The sequence below is a fragment of the Podarcis pityusensis genome, assembly GCF_964106645.2.
Source record: "Podarcis pityusensis genome assembly, chromosome: 1".
Taxonomy (NCBI): domain Eukaryota; kingdom Metazoa; phylum Chordata; class Lepidosauria; order Squamata; family Lacertidae; genus Podarcis; species Podarcis pityusensis.
In genome coordinates, this window is record NC_138028.1 from 110,218,058 (window position 1) to 110,237,626 (window position 19,569).

The window sequence follows — 19,569 nt, forward strand, 5'->3', positions numbered from 1 at the left end:
AAGGCATGCACTACCAAAGACAAATATAGGTTAATTTCCAGTGACTTTCATATGCAATTTTATGAACAAATTCTGAATGATGCTACTGCCTCCAAAAGCTTTAGAATTTAAATGAAAAGTATTTAGGAGGTAGAAAAAGTTTCTGTAAAGTATCTCACCTCTGGGATGACAGGAGTAGGCTTCTTTTTATCCATCTGTTTTGGCTTTAAAATCACTTTGTCGACTTCAAGCATCCCAATGGGTGTATTTGGTTTGAATTTGATCTGCTTTTTCTCGACTGTCATCAGGTCTATGGTATGGCTGGCAGGATTCAAACGGTATTGTGCACAAAGGTATACCAGTAAGTCCATCATTGGTTTGCTGGAATAAAATGTTAATATGACTATAAATGGTTATTATATAATTTCCCCAAAGGTCATTAAGAAAGACTTGGTTGTGGTGGAGGTCTAGCTCTTGAAGACGCTCTTGCCTTGCTTGAACCAGAAGACAATTATGTACAGGCAGCTCCCCATTTGCATGGGGGATGCGATCCAGGTCATTGCAGGTGTCAGCCCGCCCCACCCCCACTCTGCCCCCTTGCAGGCCAAAAGCAGTGCACGCGTCAGTGGTTGCACATGCCTTCGTTGTGTGCAAAATTATCATTCCCTGTACAGTACATTTCAGAAGATGTAGGCACTCTCAAGACTACCATATTTTTTGCTCCATAAGACGCACCTATCCATGAGATGCACCTAGTTTTTAGAGGGGGAAAGCAAGAAAAAAAATATTCTGCACAGAGCATGTAAGCGACTCTCGCTTTTCTTGCTTTAAAGCAAGCAAAGCGAGAGCCGCTTACATGGCTTCTCTCCCGCTTTGCGCAGCTCTCACTTTGCTTGCCCATCCCTCCTCCTGCCTCGCTGTAAAGCGCGGCGACTCCAGAGCAAGAAGAGGAGGAGGAGACACCGGGATAGGTGCTTTGCTTGCTTTACAGCGAGGCAGGAGGAGGGATGGGCAAGCAAAGAGAGAGCTGTGCAAAGGGGGACAGAAGCCATGTAAGCAGCTCTCGCTTTGCTTGCTTCCATCAGTCCCTCCTCCCAATTCACTGTGAAGCCAGCAGAGTCAGAGGCGCTGCGCAGCTCTCGCTGAAGCCAGCAGAGCAAGAGCGATAGCTGTGCAGCGACTCTGGCTCTTCTGGCTTCACAGCGAAGCGGGAGGAGGGACAGAAGGGAGCCCTTACATGGAGCCCCTTCCGTACCTCATCCCGCTTTCCTGTGAAGGCAGCAGAGCCAGAGGTGCTGCGCAGCTCTCGCTGAAGCCAGCAGAGCAAGAGTGATAGCTGCGCAGTGGCTCTTGCTCTGCTGGCTTCACAGCGAGCAGCGGACGGGAGCCATGGCTCTGGCTGCAGAGGCATCTCTCAGCTCGCGACTGCAGTGGTAGCTGAGGGATCCCTCTGCCACCCAGTGCATTCACTCCATTTCCCCTTACCTTTTAGGAGGAAAAAAGTGTGTCTTATGGAGCGAAAAATACAGTAATTTATTTCATTGGGATTCAGCAGCGTCTGTAAGGCAAAAGCCACTTTCAACACTGTCAAGAAATAGTGCGGCACAGAGATATCGAACACTTTCGTAAGATTAAAGCCCTGCAGAATGTCTCAGTGACTGTAAAAAAAACAAGCAACATTCCTACTCAAGTTTAATCTACCGCACAGTAACATTCAGCATAGAAGCTTTAAAGTTGCTCTTGGGTCAACCCTGATAATGAATAACAGAGATTATGATGAAATAATTTTTCCACCTCCTAATTGGAACAGCTTACACAACGCCTCCCTGAATTATAAAAAAGGGCCTTGTTGAACGCAAGGCTCAACAAAACATTTTACCAAAAGACTACCAAACAGCCTAAGAGCCAAGAGTAACTTTAAAAAAGAAGAAAAAATATGCCTTCCACACTGCTTCCTCCCCTGTGACTGGTTGCTGTAGTGGGAATAGCAGGTCTCTTGACTACATTTCTGAAGGTTTATGGAGTTTGTGGCGCATTTGGCCTTGCACAGCAAGACAGTTCCACACTAGCCAATTGCAATAAACAGAACCGGTCTTCCTGAAATATTTTACCCAATCACTTACCGTAAACCTTATTTTTGTACGCAAGTATACAAAAGAGCAAATCATATTATAAAATGAAACAATTCCCTCCTAAAACAGCTTCAGGAAGGGCAGGGGATGCAGAGACACAGCCCATTAAATAGTTAAGCACTGACTGGTGGTTACTTATTTAAAATGCTAGGACACATACCTAATTCCTGCTGGCTCATGAACAAGGACCACCCAGATATAACTAAAGACTAGTAAATACACATGCAGCTTTTCTTTGCTGTTTTACAGTCTAGTGAAAACAAACTAGTACTTTTACTACCGCAAACCCTGTATCAATTCTTGTAAGTCTTACCATGCTGAACTTAAATGACCTGTACAAAGGCTCCACTTAGAAGGGCTCCCAAATCACAATTCTTTTAAAAAGCTAAATTTGCCAAAATACCCAAACAAAATATTTTTTTTTCCACCCAAAAAGCTATGATTCAGATTATATTTTTATTTCAACTGCCTGAGCGGAATTTCATTGCAAGTAAACATTCAATTCAATTAAGTAATTGTTTCATCGGTCTAAAATTCAAGCGTGAAAACATCAGTCACCAAATCCTGTATTTTGCACCAAACCTTTTTTTCTATTTCAGCATCTATTCTGCATTAAATACAAATTTTAAACTATTAACTGAAAGCAATGTTCCACCAGAATTGTAGCAGCCTGCCAATCATGTTTGCACATATTTTCAAGGGGGTTCCAGTATTTCAAATTAGGCCACATTTTGGAAAATTACTTACTGGGTCCTATTCCTAAGTAAAATTCTGAGGAAGAAACACAGACAGCCAAACCTAACTACAGCAGCGACATCTGCAAATCCACTGGCCAGGGATATGTGATAAATAGAATACCTGGCACCACACAGATCATTACTGAAAGATCTAATTTCCACTAAAGTTTTGGAGCAGGTAAGAAACAGCAAGGATGACTCGCACGATGCCTTCCTTTCTCCACACACTACACAAATGAAAGAATACCCAGCCCACCTTCCCAGAACTTTATTCAAGATGCTTTTCTTACGTAGCAGATGGCTTAAACAGCCATCATGTTTTACACCAATCTTCACAGGTTTTGCTGCAGATTTTAGCATCTAAAGAGTAATTTAGAGGTCCTTGAAGGGCCACACTCTAAAAAGGAAATAATCTGGGCAGATTTATAGGCAAGAAAATGTTTCTTTCACTTTTGTTGCTCATCGTTAATTATTACTGAGAACTGCCTCCACTTTCCCCCCCGTTCTTTCAATTTTATCATTTTGGCCAATTTCCACAAACTAGAAAGAAGAGTGCATAAGCCCCCAAATGCTGTTTTTTAAAGGCTCCAGGGACCTGTGCAAACTTTGCCCTAGCTCACAGGAACACACAGCTCAAGGAAGCTCTTGACCAAGACTTGGGAGCAACAGAGCTGTGTATCAACCTGAGCTAAAGCTTAGGGCAAAGTTGCCTTACTCTCTGTAAGCCTTCTCTTTGGGCCATGTGACTGTGCCTCAACCCCACTCTCAGTCTTTCCTAGTCACGTGGAAGGAAGGTATTACATTTTCACTCAATCCAGCCAGAGAGTGTTTCCTAGAGTTTTGCCAGACAAGCTTAGCTTCCCTTTGCCTTGGCATTTCCCTGAGCTGTGCCCCACTGGATAGCTGAAGGGCTTCACTATTCCCCGAAGTCTTTAAAATCTGTCTTTGGGGACCTCTGGTTGAACTGCAATTAAGTTATCTAGGACAAAAAAATGAAAGGAACAAGGCTCATTTAAACTAAAAAACAAAACAAATGTACATCGGCGCAAGATAACAAAATCATGTGGGCACAAACAGCTTGTTGGGTTTTTGGATCACAACATAGACATTATTAGATTTCCAGGTTCAACATCCAGCTTGAAATTAGTACGTGCTAAAGCACTTCTGCTGCAAAACAGCATGAATTCTTTCTTAAACGTACCTGCCATTAACAGTAGTAGACTTGATCACATCACCTGGGAGAACCACAGACAGCTCAATGTCTCTGTCGATTATGTTTTCTTTTTGCTCCATGGTGAAATTAGTTAGTTCTGAATCATCAAAAGAAGAACAGTCAGTGATCCTTGTCTCAGATGGAGGACGAGGAGCTTTTGGCTTGGCTTTCCGTCTGAAATAGAACATAAATTTAACGCAATTAGGAAAAAGCGTATCAGCAGAACAGTACTGAACACTACAAGGAAGTGGTTAAAGGCTTCAGTGCTGGAGTCCTGGATGCAAGTGAGCTGTGCAGTTCCTGAGTTGTCTGCTAAATCCGAGGGAAACTCCCTGACCAAACTGAATTACCAGTACAGTGATCAAGCAATTCAAGGATTGTTTTGCAAAGTACCCCAAGGTTTCCTGAACAACTATACTGGAATTGTCTCTCCCCCCCCCCCCCCCGGCCATTAAGCTCTTTCCCCCTCCTGGTTCACACAATTGCCTTTTCTTTGCAAAGCTGCACTTTGAGAAGTCAAGTTTATCTAAGAGTCCAGATCCTGACTTATTGTATTTGGGAATTCTCATTTGAATGCACAGGACTGTGATAAGATGGAACAGATATTGGTTCTTCAGGGTTTTGCCAGTCTGATTTTGGACATCCCTTTGCAAACTTCCCACTTTTTTGAAGCAAGGACAACTGTGATTGTGATGGTTGAGATATATATGAGACAGATATATTTAACCTTCTCCAAAGTGCATAATCAAACAATGCAGTGTTTTTAAATTTCTCTCTACCCCTTTAATATTTGCTTTTCACAACATGTTACATGAAGATGGTAAGCTGAATGTTACAGAAATATACTACAATCATATTAAAATCAGCTCTGCATCACATATTTTAAAATGTAGGGCATTGGACATAGACATTATAACATTTACTTAAACACACTGCCAAGTATCTTTAAAGTATGTTGCACTATAAAATCTGGTAAAGGAACATGGGCAATACACAACTTAGTTTTGCTCAGGCTAAAACCCTTCCATCTTGCACTAAGCCATGCGGATGGGAAGAGCTCTGCAACGGCAATGATTTTGGGGGCAGGGGCGGGGGGAGGGACATGATGGTGGTAAGACACAACTTAGGGAGAGTTAACACATATACGTGCTCCATTCAGTATACAGTAATTTGATAACTTTCGGCTGAACATGTGTATTAACAGCCCCCAAAACACACATACACATAGTATTAAACACTGGATCTGAGGCAATGCAAGATTATATTTGTGTCTGATCTGTGAAGTCTGCTTCATTTTCATGCAACTTCACTTAGCAGAATGTTAGAGCAAACAAAAGTTAAGTAAACACCTGTGGGGGAGGGAGGGGAAATTGTTCTCAGAAAACACAACTATTAAGCAATTTAGCCTTGAAATTGAACAGCATGATGCACGTAGCAGGAGTGACCAGGTAAATATATGAATACAGCAGGAAATCATGTGTCATCTGTTTTGAAAAGCAAGACTGGGTTAAGGCTGCAATTCTGAGGCAGCTTGGAGTGGGGGGGGGGGTTCAGAAGATAATTAAACTATCTCATCCAGTGACCCTCCAGACTCACGTTGAGGGTAGAGAGCACTCTTGCGTTCATTTATCCCTTTTTTTAAAAAAAATTACTCTTCCCCTCTCATTATTCCCAACTCCATATTGTAACCCCAAATAACTCAATGGGAGAAAATGATGATTGTCCCAGCCCATATCTGCATAGTATGTAAAAGGTAAAGGTAAAGGACCCCTAGACGGTTAAGTCCAGTCAAAAGGGACTATGGGTTTGCGGCGCTTATCTTGCTTTTTAGGACGAGGGAGCCGACGTTTGTCCACATACATCTTTCTGGGTCATGTGCCCAGCATGGCTAAACCGCTATTGGCGCATGGAGAACCGTGACAAGTTCCACAGCACACAGAAATGCCATTTACCTTCCTGCTGCAGCAATACCTATTTGTCTACTTGCACTGGTGTTCTTTTGAACTGCTAGGTTGGCAGAAGCTGGGACAGAACAACGGGAGCTTACCCCAACATGCAGACCCGAATTGCTGACCTTCCGATCAGCAAGCCTGAGAGGCTCGGTGGTTAGACCACAGCACCACCCGCTTAGTATGGACCCCTGTGTGCACAGAGCATTCCAGTACCCTTATGGCAGCCTTACTACTTGATGCACTGGCCCCGTAGTGACAGATTCACCAAAATTGGAGTGAAAGGATGTCCTACTGGACGTCGTCCCCATCAGTAAGTACTTCCAGTAACGTGGCATAGCAAAGAACTAAACTGGGTTCCAGAAGAGATTAAGGTGATTTCCATATATAAAGCCCAGGCTTCCACTCTCTCTCCTCCCTCCCTCAAACCGACTACTAGAATTTTCAAATTCATAGAAAAAAGGTGACGGAACCAGCAGGAAAACAAGTACGCTGCTGTGCTGCACATATTTTATAACAGAGGTGGGGATCCAGTGGACCCCCCAGATGTTGATGGGATTTCAAGGACAGTATCCAACTGGCACATCTTAATGCAAGGATTTCTAATTGAGCAACAGAATGTCCCTCCCTCTTTGCCCCCATCACCTCAAATCTGCTCCCGAAATTTGGTGGAACCCCTAGAACAGATTTAGGGGGCACATGGGAGGGAGTGCAGGGGGAGAAGTTCCACTGCACAAATGAAACAAGTTACTCCAAGCTACTTCAGATACAATCCCAAGTACCTTCAGTCCCAGCCAGCATGGCCAATGGTCAAGGATGACCTACAGAATCTAGCAGCAATCCATAGAGCCCCGGGTTAGCCTACTCTGCTTTACAGAATGAAGATGTCAATAATATTTATCTTCCTTCTGGAACTGGGTGCGAGAAAGAGTGTGAGTAGACAACTGAAAGGAAACAAGTGAGAACAAGACTGCATGGATGTGTGGTGTTTCTTCAGTCTGTGTTGTCCACTGCCAACCTAGAGGCTAATCTGACAGTCAAGAGTTGTGCCTCGCACAGGCTGCATAATTGACGTGCAACACAAAGCTCATCTTGATTCAGAAAGCTCTGAAAAGAAAACTTTCAAACCACAAACAGAATACAGTACTGAGTTATGTGAAACTTCAGTGTTTATATTTAGAAACGTAATTCTAAAAGGAGTGTGGGAAAACAAATGAATGGTGCATGGGAGAAGAAGAAAAAAACCAAACAACTGGGCAATTCATAGCATTTTGAAGACGGTTTTTCCAAATTCAGTCCTTAATTTATTTCTTAAATTTAAAAAATGCCAATTTATGAAAATAATGAATCATTATCACACAACTGTCAACATGGTATGTGCTCTGATCATCATCCACCTACATCTTGGCTCTGAGTCCTGGAAGACTTGCTCCGTGTCTTACAGGTCTTTTCCCACCTGGCCTGGGAGGGCAGGCCCTGACTGACTCCAGCTACAAAAGCTGAGGCTGCTGAATAGACTCTTGGGTTAGGGTATTGCTAGGGGTTTTGGTTGGGAGCGTGGTTGTTCCTGTTTTTGATATTGATTTTTTTTGTATCTTTATTTTAGATCATCTAGTTCATTATCTTCTTTCTCACAATGGTTAGTCATTGGCTATTTTGAAAGCATTTACTGAATATTTGGAAGGAGGGATGCCATTTCTTTTTTTTTTCTCCAGACACTATTTTTAGAAAGGCAAAAATTGTAAATATTTATGTAAAGTTCCCAGAGCCTTGAGGACAGAGAAGGGCATAAAGCTAAAAAAATAATAATGCACAATATTAAAGATGCACAACCACAGCCTGGAGTGCCTCATGGGAATTTCTCACTTTAGAACTTCAATGTAAACAAAGTAAACAGGAGAACTATAGACTTATATGTGTGTGTATGTATGTATGTATGTATGAACGGAGAATTTAGGAAGGATTGGGGGAGTTCTAATCCCTGAGATTAGACCTTTGCTTTAAAAGAAGAGTATGGGGGGTTTTTTTGCCTTAAAAGGAAGTTGCAACTTTCCCCAACCTTGTAGAAAGGGTGGATTGGGGTAAAGCCACAACACACTGGATGAAGGAACTGGTAAGTCAGCAATTTCCCACCTCTACTGTTTCTCCCCCTCCTCTCACGTTCAGCCAAGCACTGACCTCCCCTCTCTGATACAGTGTTTCTGATCACCCAATGATTTTCTGTGTGGGCAGGATCTGGCAAATGCTGCACAACAAATGTGGTCTTGGGACAGGAAAGCAATCTCCTGCCCTTATTGATTACCGACATACAAACTCTGCAATTTCCTTCCCCCCTGCTTGCTTTCTGCCAATTCTGACCTATTCCATGTGATAAAATAAAACCTAAACTGAATACTTAAGGATTTCTAAAATAAATTTTAAAAACAGGTGTGCATGCGCAAACACACACACATATCACTTTCTATGAAATTTGAATCTTTCGTATCGGAAGCACATTTCATAGTTCAACCATGCATTGTGTAAAGAAGTACTTCGTTTTTTCCGTCCCAAATCTTCCAATGTTCAGCTTCATTGGATTGCTCCAGGTTCTAGTATTATGAGTAAGCAATAAAGTAAATCACAGTAAAGGACCGTGTTATTCCTCTCTTGTAAATGACTAACAAGTTCCATTGATTATGGGGTAGTGTGTGCCCTTTTTTAATTTTTTACTTCCAGCCAAAGAAAACATTTTCCTCTAATCCTGAAGGAACCCCTGTACTCTCCAGGAAGGTCTGTAAAAGATTCCTCGTCTGAAACACTGGGGAGCCCCTGCAAATCAGTGCAGATAACAGAGAGATAGATGTACCACTGGTCTAACTCTGTATTAAGGAGTTTCCTATGCAGCTATGCATCACGTATTTCCCTTAAATAGCTTTTATACATTTGAAGGGAAGAGTGATTGGCCCCGTAAAGCACGATAATTAAGCTGATAATTTAACAGAATGCTGGAAAACCCTTTTTTGTACCACACTGAAACCAGAAGCCAGCTCTGCCAGTTGCTCTCTGCTTCTTTCTAAGCAATTGGCACTGACCCCTCCGTAGATCTGATAATATGACCTTTGGACAGCAGCAGTCCTGGAAACAGAAACGCTTTTCAGCTGGCTCCAAGTCCAAATGACATTTTCTTACTTCAAAAGGCCAAAAAAGCATACTTTGAGCAGCAGGTTAAAGCCAAATCTGTCACAGATATTCATGCTTTCAGCCAGGGTCGTTATGGCCCCTAAGGAAAGTGTGTCAGACCCTGCAATAACTTGGAAAAAAAAAATCCACTGTGTAAGCCTTTGTTGCCCGATTCCATAGCTGAAGTGAGCCACTAACAGTGAGGCTCCGACTGTTAGCATCTCGGCCATTTAATTAAAAGGCTCCTGCAGTTTTTAAAACACACTTGAACTTCTGCAGTGTTGCATGACTGCAGATCAATCAACATACATACTAACAGCAAATGCGTTCTCCAACTAGCTATCATTACACAGCTAAAACAGCAACATCCACGCACAAGAGGGAGGTTATCAGCAGGTTTCTTGGAACCAAAGCATTTGCAGAAATAGAAAAACTTTACCCAGGTGGGGGCTTAACGGGCAGGACCCCTGAAAGATAACCCAATGGGGATCCAGCAGACTTAGAAGGAAGGAATAATAGAATCACTATAGCTAATTGTTGAGCTGGAAGGGACCTTGAGGGTCATCTAGCCCAACTCCCTGCAATGCAGGAATCTCAACTAAAGCATCCATGGATGGAATGGAATAGCCTCAGAAAGGTCATAGCTAGCTAGCTGGCAGGCAGGCAGGCAGGCAGGCAGGAACTCAGAACAGGAGCATTTACGTGCTGCAACATTTTCTTGCAAGCCCCACGTGTAGCCCAGCAAAGAAAAAAAGCTGCAGTCAATCCCAGGAGAGAACTAAGAAAACACTGGGTTAAATAAATCCTGCCTGTGGCAGTCCCAATCTGGACTGACACCACAGCCCAGCAGTTGCCAGGGGTGTTATATAGCTATGAGAATGGGGGTCCCAATCATAGCATTCAAAATTATATCTACTGGCATCAGTTCTAGTTTGACCCTAAATGTACCTTTCACTAAGGAAAACAAGGAACGAAATTAGACTGCCACCAGAAAAGCAAGGAAAGGAAAAGAAACAAGCTAACAGGCAGTAGGAATTTCTTTTCTATACAAAATACTTTTAATCTTTTAAATCCGTTTGTTAGATCTTGCTTTGTTGAATCAGCGGCATTATCCAGATAAATAAGTACAGGCGGATTTATTTGGTGTAAACAGGAGTTCAGAATTACAAGCTTCTCTTTCTTGCACTTTCAAGATAAAGCAGAAATAAACATGGCAACAATAAAAAAGTCATGGTTCCATGCATAAATTTCTGTTTTATTAATATTACGGGATAATAGTGAAAAATAATGAGTGTCGTTTGAAGGGAATCGCATGCCAGCAATATGGGAAGCTTTGCAATTTAAACGACTGCCTGGCCCCTTTGCAGTCAGCTGAATAAGCTGGAAAGATTAGGAAATCAGCTGAGGTGTAAGGCTGAAGACACAAGGGAGGGGGGATCAGAGACAGACCAATGTACACCCTCACAAGCAACGCATCCAGGTAGCGATACATTTGGGAATGTCTGTGCTATTTTAGCTTTTCTGCTTCCTGCGTGACAGACATGCTGGCTGCTTCAGGAAACACCCCGACAAGGCAAACAGGAAGTGAGTGGCACCAGCACCAGTGTGAGAAGAACAAGTCACCTGCCTGTCATCTGCAATATTTTACTTACACTGAGTGAGACAGCACTTAGCAGAGAATGCAGGAAACTTGCCTTACAAAAGTTTATAAACGAAGACAATTGGCATGCACGCACAGTTTCAGCTGCAGGAGGGTTCGGGAGAAGAAAACCAGCAATGTTTATATTTGCTGGCGTTTAAAGATTTGATACCCAGTTTATTTAGCAATATCCCTTGAAATACACCAGCAGTGTTCTACTGAAATTTAATGTGTGGTGCACAGTAGTTCTGAGCTTGCACAGAAGCTTGCAGTAGATGTAAGCTGTGCTGTGGCCTTAAAGAGACAAAAGGAACATATTCTGGGGAGGTGGGGAGATGATAAATTATTTATATAACCTGCAATGCCAGGGGCATAGATTCAGGAAACGTTAAGCACTTTTAAACCCCATTTATTTTCGCACATGTGTGGGTTTTTCCTGTTAAAATCAATAGTAATCCAAGGTACTCAACTTTTACTAGATTGTGCCCAAGACTTCTACCACAGCCTGAAATTTTTAGTGCATACATTTTATTTCAAGGATTTACATCCTACACTTCAATAAATTCCCAGTACAATGTAAAATACAATGAAAATGAGAATATTAAAATTACACAGTTTAGAGGAGCAGCACAACAGCAGGACAAATATATATTTAAAAGCCCAGGTCAGATTAAAATGTCTGGAATTTGTTTAAAAGGTTCTTGCCTGACAATGAAATATTAAAATGAAAATGAAATTTCCTAAAGAGAGTATTCTACAGTCTAGTACCACGAGAAAGAAGTTCCTTCCCCAAGTAGTCAGACACCAAACCAACAGCTGCTAGGGTACCAATAGAAAAGGCTTCCGCTGTATATCTTAAACTTCTGAAGGCAAGTAGAACTACCACTTCCTCCCCAATGCTGATAAGTCTAGCTATGGGCATCATAATCTATGGCACGGTATCCCCTGTCATTCATTTAAACCCAAACTTCCGAATACAAAACCATTTTGCAGATACCTTCAGATAACATTGCTTTAAAAGACACTATCTCACTAAGCACTGCTGCAGGAAATAGTTGATTTTGCACATGTCTAAACGGAGTAACTTTATCAAAGATTTCAATCTATTTTAGAAAGCAAGCAACCGACCACTCAATTTGTACCAAATAGAATGATGGTACAGCTGCTAACATCCATTTCTAACTCAAGTCACATGGGGGTGGGGTCCATTTTACAAACTACAGTGGTACCTCGGGTTAAGAACTTAATTCATTCCGGAGGTCCGTTCTTAACCTGAAACTGTTCTTAACCTGAAGCACCACTTTAGCTAATGGGACCTCCCGCTGCCACTGTGCCGCCGCTGCACGATTTCTGTTCTCATCCTGAAGCAAAGTTCTTAACCTGAGGTAATATTTCTGGGTTAGCGGAGTCTAACCTGAAGCGTATGTAACCCGAGGTACCACTGTATGTGCCACAAAATCTGACCAACCATTAAATGAACCAGAAGAGAACCCTTTGCATGCCTATGTGGGGGGTAAAACTTTATTCTGATTGTATTCTGATCGGGCAGTGTGTTTCTACTCCCTTGGAAATTAAAAGGATAAGGCACAGAGACATACAGGAGGGTAGCAAATATACCGGGTAGCAGGTGAAGAAAGAGGTGCTATCCATGTAGGGTTGCCAGCCATCCTTAGAAAAACGTGATTGTCCTTTTTTTTTTTTTTTTGAGAACAGTGTCCCCCTGTCCTGTATGAACTTCAAATGGGATGCCTTTTTCAGGTATTCAAGCTCCTCTTCTTCAAAACTGCATGAGAGCCAGTGTGGTGTAGTGGTTAAGAGCGGTAGTCTCCTAATCTGGGGAACCGGGTTCGCGTCTCCGCTCCTCCACATGCAGCTGCTGGGTGACCTTGGGCCAGTCACACTTCCTTGAAGTCTCTCAGCCCCACTCACCTCACAGAGTGTTTGTTGTGGGGGAGGAAGGGAAAGGAGAATGTTAGCCGCTTTGAGACTCCTTAAAGGGAGTGAAAGGCGGGATATCAAATCCAAACTCTTCTTCTTCTTCTTCATGGGAAACGGTGGGTTCGATGGGAGGAGAGCCAAGAGTGAAAGCAGGAGTTATCGTGGGACGTGGGCAGAGGTTGGGGTGGGGCCAACTGCGGTTGCAAAGAGTCAAGAGAAAGCTTTTTTTGTTTTTACAAGTTCTATGCTAATCATGTTGAAAACGCCTCCTCTAGGTGGCTTTTGTAATTTTGCCAAGTAGCAAAAATTACACAAGTATAAACTATGCACCTATTTCCATCACAAAGCAAGGAGTGCACATAATACAAATCAAACAGAGCACTCATCTCTGCAGATGTGGGAATTGAGTTCCCTTTCCTCAAGCTCCCTAAGCAGTAAAAGTTATTACATCCCACAAGCTGCCACTGTGTTAACTACTACCTAGCAAGGCAAGCACCTTTGGTCTTATCCAACACACATCCCTGACAAACAGCAAACAATGCTCTGACCTTGTAACAAATTACTAGAGCAGCATTACCTACCTTAGCAATAAAGCAAAATAATCCATATTATATGTGCAATGTTACAATCCTTAAAAGTCTGATTCTTGAGGTGAAGATTTCAGACTGTTCCAAAGAAACAGTCTGTTCCCAAGTTGCTAATACCTGTTTATTAGGTAAAGGTAAAGGGACCCCTGACCATTAGGTCCTGTCGTGACCGACTCTGGGGCTGCAGCGCTCATCTCGCTTTATTGGCCAAGGGAGCCGGCGTACAGCTTCCAGATCATGTGGCCAGCATGACTAAGCCGCTTCTGGCAAACCAGAGCAGCGCACGGAAATGCCGTTTACCTTCCTGCCGGAGTGGTACCTATTTATCTACTTGCACTTTGAAGTGCTTTCGAACTGCTAGGTTGGCAGGAGCAGGGACTGAGCAACGGGAGCTCACCCCGTCGCGGGGATTTGAACCACCGACCTTCTGATCGGCAAGTCCTAGGCTCTGTGGTTTAACCCACAGCACCACCCGCGTCCCTACCTGTTTATTAGATGACTAATAATGGCCAAAAAATGCCCTTCAAAGGAGAACTCACTCACCAATGCTAGTTTTTGTAAGCAACGTACTGTAGGGTACGGTCTAATTTAGCCCAGGCTGATGGTAAGACTCTCATAGGCTTTGATGCATTTACAGCAAGTAATAATAATAATAATAATAATAATTTATTATTTATACTCCGCCCATCTGGCTGGGTTTCCCCAGTCACAAGTGGTTCATACATACTAGAATTTAAATAAATAAGCCTCCTGGATTTCAAACCTGTGCTTCTCTTTCAAATATGTGCTTCTCTTTATATATCAATTGCACTGTTCTCTTCGTTTTTGTGGCAATGTTAGTGTGTGTTTGGGGTTATTATTGTTGTCTTAATTACATCATATCTACACCTAGCCGGACAGACATGTCTCTTATATGATGATAAATGATGTGTTTTGTTAGGATCAGAAAAAACAGGAGAGCAGTAATGGTCTCAGTGGCAAAATCAGAAGAGTAACCAAATGTTGAGAAGACATCTCTGCTAGTAATGAATAAGGGATTGCATGCGCACATTGTTGTATTTTGTTGTTCTTTTTTGGCAGTCCAAGCCAAAATCATGTGACTAATCACTGATTAACATATTGCCCAGCCAAAGGAATGTACAGCACAGCCAATGAAAGTACTGTGGCATGATTTTTACAGACACAGGTTTTCTCTTGGATTTACACCCATGTCTTTTCAGCTATGTGGCCATTTAGAGATGTGATTCATTATGTTCCTTCTCACCTGAGGAAAATAACAAAGCTGATCTAGGAATCTGTGCTGCAATTTGATGGCCACAGGTTTCAACCAGAACTTGATTACCTTCTTCATCTGTACCTCTCCTACCTGTTTTAACACAATAAATGGAAATCCACGCAAGGGAAATGGGCCAGTGTGTTGGACAGAGGTAGCAGGAAAAGTGGTTTCAGGATTACCACTGGTTCCACATGTAAACGTAAAAGAACCCTGGACAGTTAAGTCCACTATGAGGTGCGGCACTCATCTCGCTTTTCAGGCTGAGGGAGCCGGCATTTGTCCACAGACAGCTTTTCAGGTCATGTGGTCAGCATGACTAAATCGCTACTGGCGCACGGAAGACCGTGACAAGTTCCAGAGTGCATGGAAGCGCCATTTACCTTCCCACCGCAGAGGTACCTATTAATCTACTTGCACTGGTATGCTTTCAAACTGCTAGGTTGGCAGAAGCTGGGACAGAGCAACGCGAGCTCATCCCGTTACATGGATTCGAACTGCCAACCTTCCGATTGGCAAGCCCAAGAGGCTCAGTGGTTTAGACCAGGCTTCCTCAAACTCGGCCCTCCAGATGTTTTGAGACTACAATTCCCATCACCGCTGACCACTGGTCCTGCTAGCTAGGGATCATGGGAGTTGTAGGCCAAAAACATCTGGAGGGCCATGTTTGAGGAAGCCTGGTTTAGACCACAGCGCCACCCACGCCCCATTTGGTTCCGCATGTACCCATAAATGCCAATGCATCTGTGGTGGCTTTGCTGCTCAGTTTATACATTACAGCAGTGGCAGAGCCACTTTTTGTGGCTTTATCCCATGGTACTGATGTAATGTTTAAGGGCCAAAGAAACAGAATTATCTGGAGGGGAAAAAATAGTACAGGAAGGCCCATAATGATTTGCCTGGCCTGCATAGGGCTGTGCCTTTAAAACTTTCCGGCAGGACAGTAAAGCCACAGAAAACCAGTTTCCAGACCACTGCTGTAACATATAACCGTCACATTTACAAAACTGACAGAAGACTGGCAGAGAGAACTACTTTGCTTACAGCAGTTGGTTCTCTCTCTCTATATATATGTTTGTGTGCCTGAAGTTGCTCCCCAATGTTTGCAAACATGCCATTTGGATTTATGTGCATGAGCAGAACCTGAAATTACGCACACCACAGCAAATACCTTTTAATGTGTTCTGAGTGATTGTTTGCACAATGTGACTTTTGAATTTTTGGCTTTTAAATTTTTCTGGTGGAGGGTGGGGAGATGAACAAAACGTGTCCATTTACGAAGATACATCGCTTTGGTGAAAGGAAGCAGAACGTGATGCCTAAAATACAAGAACCAAGCCCCATTTTGCAGCCATTTTATACATCCTATATCTTCACAAAAGTCGTGTGAGATAGGTTCTGCTGATACCTGATGACTGGTCCAAGTTGAGAAGTGAAAAACCATAAATTAAGTGAGTTTAAAATGTGAGGCTGTACATGTTGAGGTGATGCTGAACTTAGTGCGGACACGCGATAAGCAGAGCTCTCAGCAGCCCTGAACTCCTGAGCTCAAGCGATCTGACAGCCTCAGCCTCTAAGAGGAGCTGGATTGCAGGCATAAGCCACTGGTTCTTTTGGAGATATCCAAACAGAGACTCACAGCTGCAGCTTTGAAATAAACCTTTCTTTCTTTTTTTAACTTCTCCACCCATTGCCCCTTGTCATTTGGCTAAGAGGGACAGCATTTTGGACTTTTGCTCCAGTAACCAGGAGGGAGTGGAGAGAGAAAGAGATGGAGAGAGAACTCTATATGATGGCAAACTAGTGCTTAGGATAAACAAAGAAAAAAAGGAGTTAAATGTAGGAATCAAGGCATGGAGTGTTGGGAGGGGTGTTTGCTTTCCTGGCTTTGTGTGTGTGTTTAATTTCACATGTCTCGCAACCACCTGCTGCCGCAATTCATCATAATTATTATATTGCTTTAAGAGTTATTCGGGATTATCTTTGGTTTGCAGATACCACTAGGAATGCAATGCAATACAGTGCCCATCTCTGTGTTGAAATTATTGCTCAACATGTTAGAAAGAATGCTAGCAACACTGCCTTTGCTCCAACAGCCCTGTCACTAGCAGGCCAGCAACTTGCAAGAAAGAGCTGGTTTGCACAAGATGTGCACAACTGTACTTACTATGTGGCTACAAACCAGACAATGGAGAAAGGGGAATGCTGAGCTTCTCCACCTGAAGTGATCAAGTCTCCCAAACAAGACATCTACCAGTCTCCTGGCATCCTTGCCGGCCTGACACATGGAAGACAGGTTCCTTGCCGGATGGTGATTCTCTGACAGGCAACACATTCTAGAGTACTGTCTCATGTGACTCTTGGTGACTAAAGGAGGCCAGCATCCCATGCAACTTTGGCAAATATGTGTGTTTTGGGGTGCATGTGTGTAATGTGTCCACTAAGAATGGGGAAACGGACACCCCTTTTAGAGAAAATCTGATATGCTCTCTACTTTCTCCTTCTAGAAAGTAGAATTGTAGAATTAGAAGGAGTAAAGAGGGTTGTATAGTCCAACCCCTTGTAATGCAGGAATCTTTTGCCCAATGTGGCGCTGGAACCCACAACCCTGAAATTAAAGAGTCTCATGCTCTACCAACCAAGCTATCTTGCTCTCACTGAAGTGGTAACGCTGTGTCTGGACAGCACCATTTTAGTCATGGTCTCGCATGAATAAATGCTCCTTCATATGAAAAGAAAAAGAAAGCCCTTATTGCCTATAACCCTCAACAAGGCTATTAATGCAAAAATAAGTAAATATGTTGTAAAGTGCAAGTATCCTCATCCAGTACAGCCCCACCAACAGTTCTGCTACATCTTTTCCAGAAATACTTTGTGAATTGCTGGCTTATAAATGAAATATTATTGGGTGCCAAGAGGTCTAACAATCATAGTTGGGGGTCAAATTGTGCCTCGGGAAGCCAGCTATTAACAGGGTGCCTCTGAGAACATGCTCAGTAGGAATATTCAGCACTCATAAATACTAAGGTCCTTTCTCTTCGTTCTCACCCATCCCAGAAAAAAAAGTCTTCTCAGCAACCTCAATTATTCTGTATGTAATAATAAGGGAACAACATTTTGTTGTTGCTAAAACTGCTGAGAGTCAAAAATCCCTACCCAAACTACTAAATTCCACTGGAAGATTCCAATCAACCTTCAGCTTGCCCTCATATAATAATGCATGTTGCCCAATATTAATTTTTGAAATGTAGCAGAAAGTTATTTTTACCCCACATTTGTTCTATGGACTCTCTAATACTATGATGTTAATAATAAGGAAGGCAGAGAGAGAGAGAGAGAGAGAGAGAGAGAGAGAGAGAGAGAGTGTTACACACCCCGTTTTCTTGGCCATACCTTATTGCTACTATAAATTGGGTCAGATAATAGTTCTTAGCCAATATTAGCTATTGATTGTTCTGTATTGATTTCAACAGGCTCAATAATAAAGGATGAACCACTGTAATATCTCTGAAAATAAGCAAATATTAAAATCCTAAGACTGACTTAAGAAATTCCAGTATGTTCCCTGAAAGCTTTTGCTAATGGATTTTTATTCATACATTAAAAAACAAACAAACACATGTTAATCTAGCAAAGGTCACAAGCAAAATCAGTATTCAGGTTGGAGAAGCTCAAAAGAATGCACTTACAGCCTATTCCTATGCATTTTTCATTCAAAATCTAAGTCTCACTATACTCCATGGGAGTTACTTCTAGGGACGTATGTGCAGGGCTGCAATCTTAATGCCACAAAACTATGCAAAATTTGCGCAGTATTTTTCTGCTTTGTTACAGGTCTCAAAGGCAGAAAGTGCCAATCTATCTTCCAAACCCTTACATATTTACTCTTCTACTTGTAAGAATTTTAAAGTTTGGAAATACAGAAACTGCATTAAGCAGTCAATGGTAAAAAGCACTCCCCCCATACACACTCCCGCCCTCAGACCCCTCTATACTCTTAATGTCTCTAGCTGCATGCCGCAGGTAAGTCACATAACTAGACTTACCTCAGGTATTTTTCCAGCAGTAGGTGCCTCACCAGCAGCTGTTCTGGTGTATGGCTCTGAAGTCAGCTCCAAGCATGGAATACAAAGAGCACTTTTACTCTCCTCTTAGTACATGGAAGGGGCGGGAGGGAAAACACAGTTCAAAGTCCTATTTAAACAGAACATTACAAGCCGCTTCCTAAGTTGCCGGTAGCTCTTATCCCAGTTCTTCTCCCCATTTTTACAGCTACGCCTGTGGAACAACCCATGGAAATGCCTCCAAAAGGGACACAATCTCCTCCCAAATTCTGTTTTCTCTTCCTTTCTGGAGAAGAGAAAGAATGCTTCCCCAATAACAGAAAGTGTGCGTGGAAGTTGCCAGTATTTATTCCCTGCCTCTAAGGAGGCACGAATAAACCACGCCCACTTGCTTCTAAAATTCCTGTAGAAAAAGAGGAAGGCAAAAAGAGGGGAGAAGTTCCTTCAATTCGACAAGCCAGCACCTCTGAAGCAGCTGAAAGCTATGCAAGGTGTTGGAAAGCCTATCCCCATCAGAGCAGAGACTCACCTGTTTCTAAACTTAGTCTCCAGGCAAGGAAGGTGATAGATTAAATAGTGTGTGCTGCATCTGAAGACATTTAATGGCAAGCTGCTATCAAAAGGGTTGGTTTATTATCCTGCGTCTCATTCATTTTCAATCAAAATGGAACTATCTTAGGTGATTTTGGAATCATGCCCTATTCTGTTTGGGGTTTTCTTTTTAGTTCTGGAGATAGTGTTGCATTTCAGTGTGTTAATTTGTCGGTTTAATGTTGTGTATATTGTTCTGTGAATAGTTTATTCACACTATGGTACACCGATATGAGAACTTTTGAAGTAAATTTAAGCATAAATAAAACAAACGTTTTAATAAGCCATCTAAAACACAAAGGGGGGGG

At 42.5% G+C, this 19,569-nt stretch overlaps 1 protein-coding gene across 6 annotated transcripts in view; it reads right to left on the minus strand.

Moving 5' to 3' along the window:
• COBLL1 (cordon-bleu WH2 repeat protein like 1) overlaps positions 1–19,569 on the minus strand; it is an 83,167-nt gene that overhangs the window by 23,795 nt on the left and 39,803 nt on the right. For 5 of the 6 annotated variants that reach the window (XM_081005764.1, XM_081005765.1, XM_081005766.1 and 2 more), the window contains exons 2-3: positions 4,050–4,235; positions 159–360 (exon numbers count right to left, since the gene is read on the minus strand). In XM_081005764.1, coding sequence (XP_080861890.1) covers positions 159–360; positions 4,050–4,235 — 388 coding nt within the window. Of the gene's footprint in view, positions 1–158; positions 361–4,049; positions 4,236–18,652; positions 18,674–19,569 lie in introns of those variants that run through there. The other variant, XM_081005767.1, reaches the window with a different exon arrangement.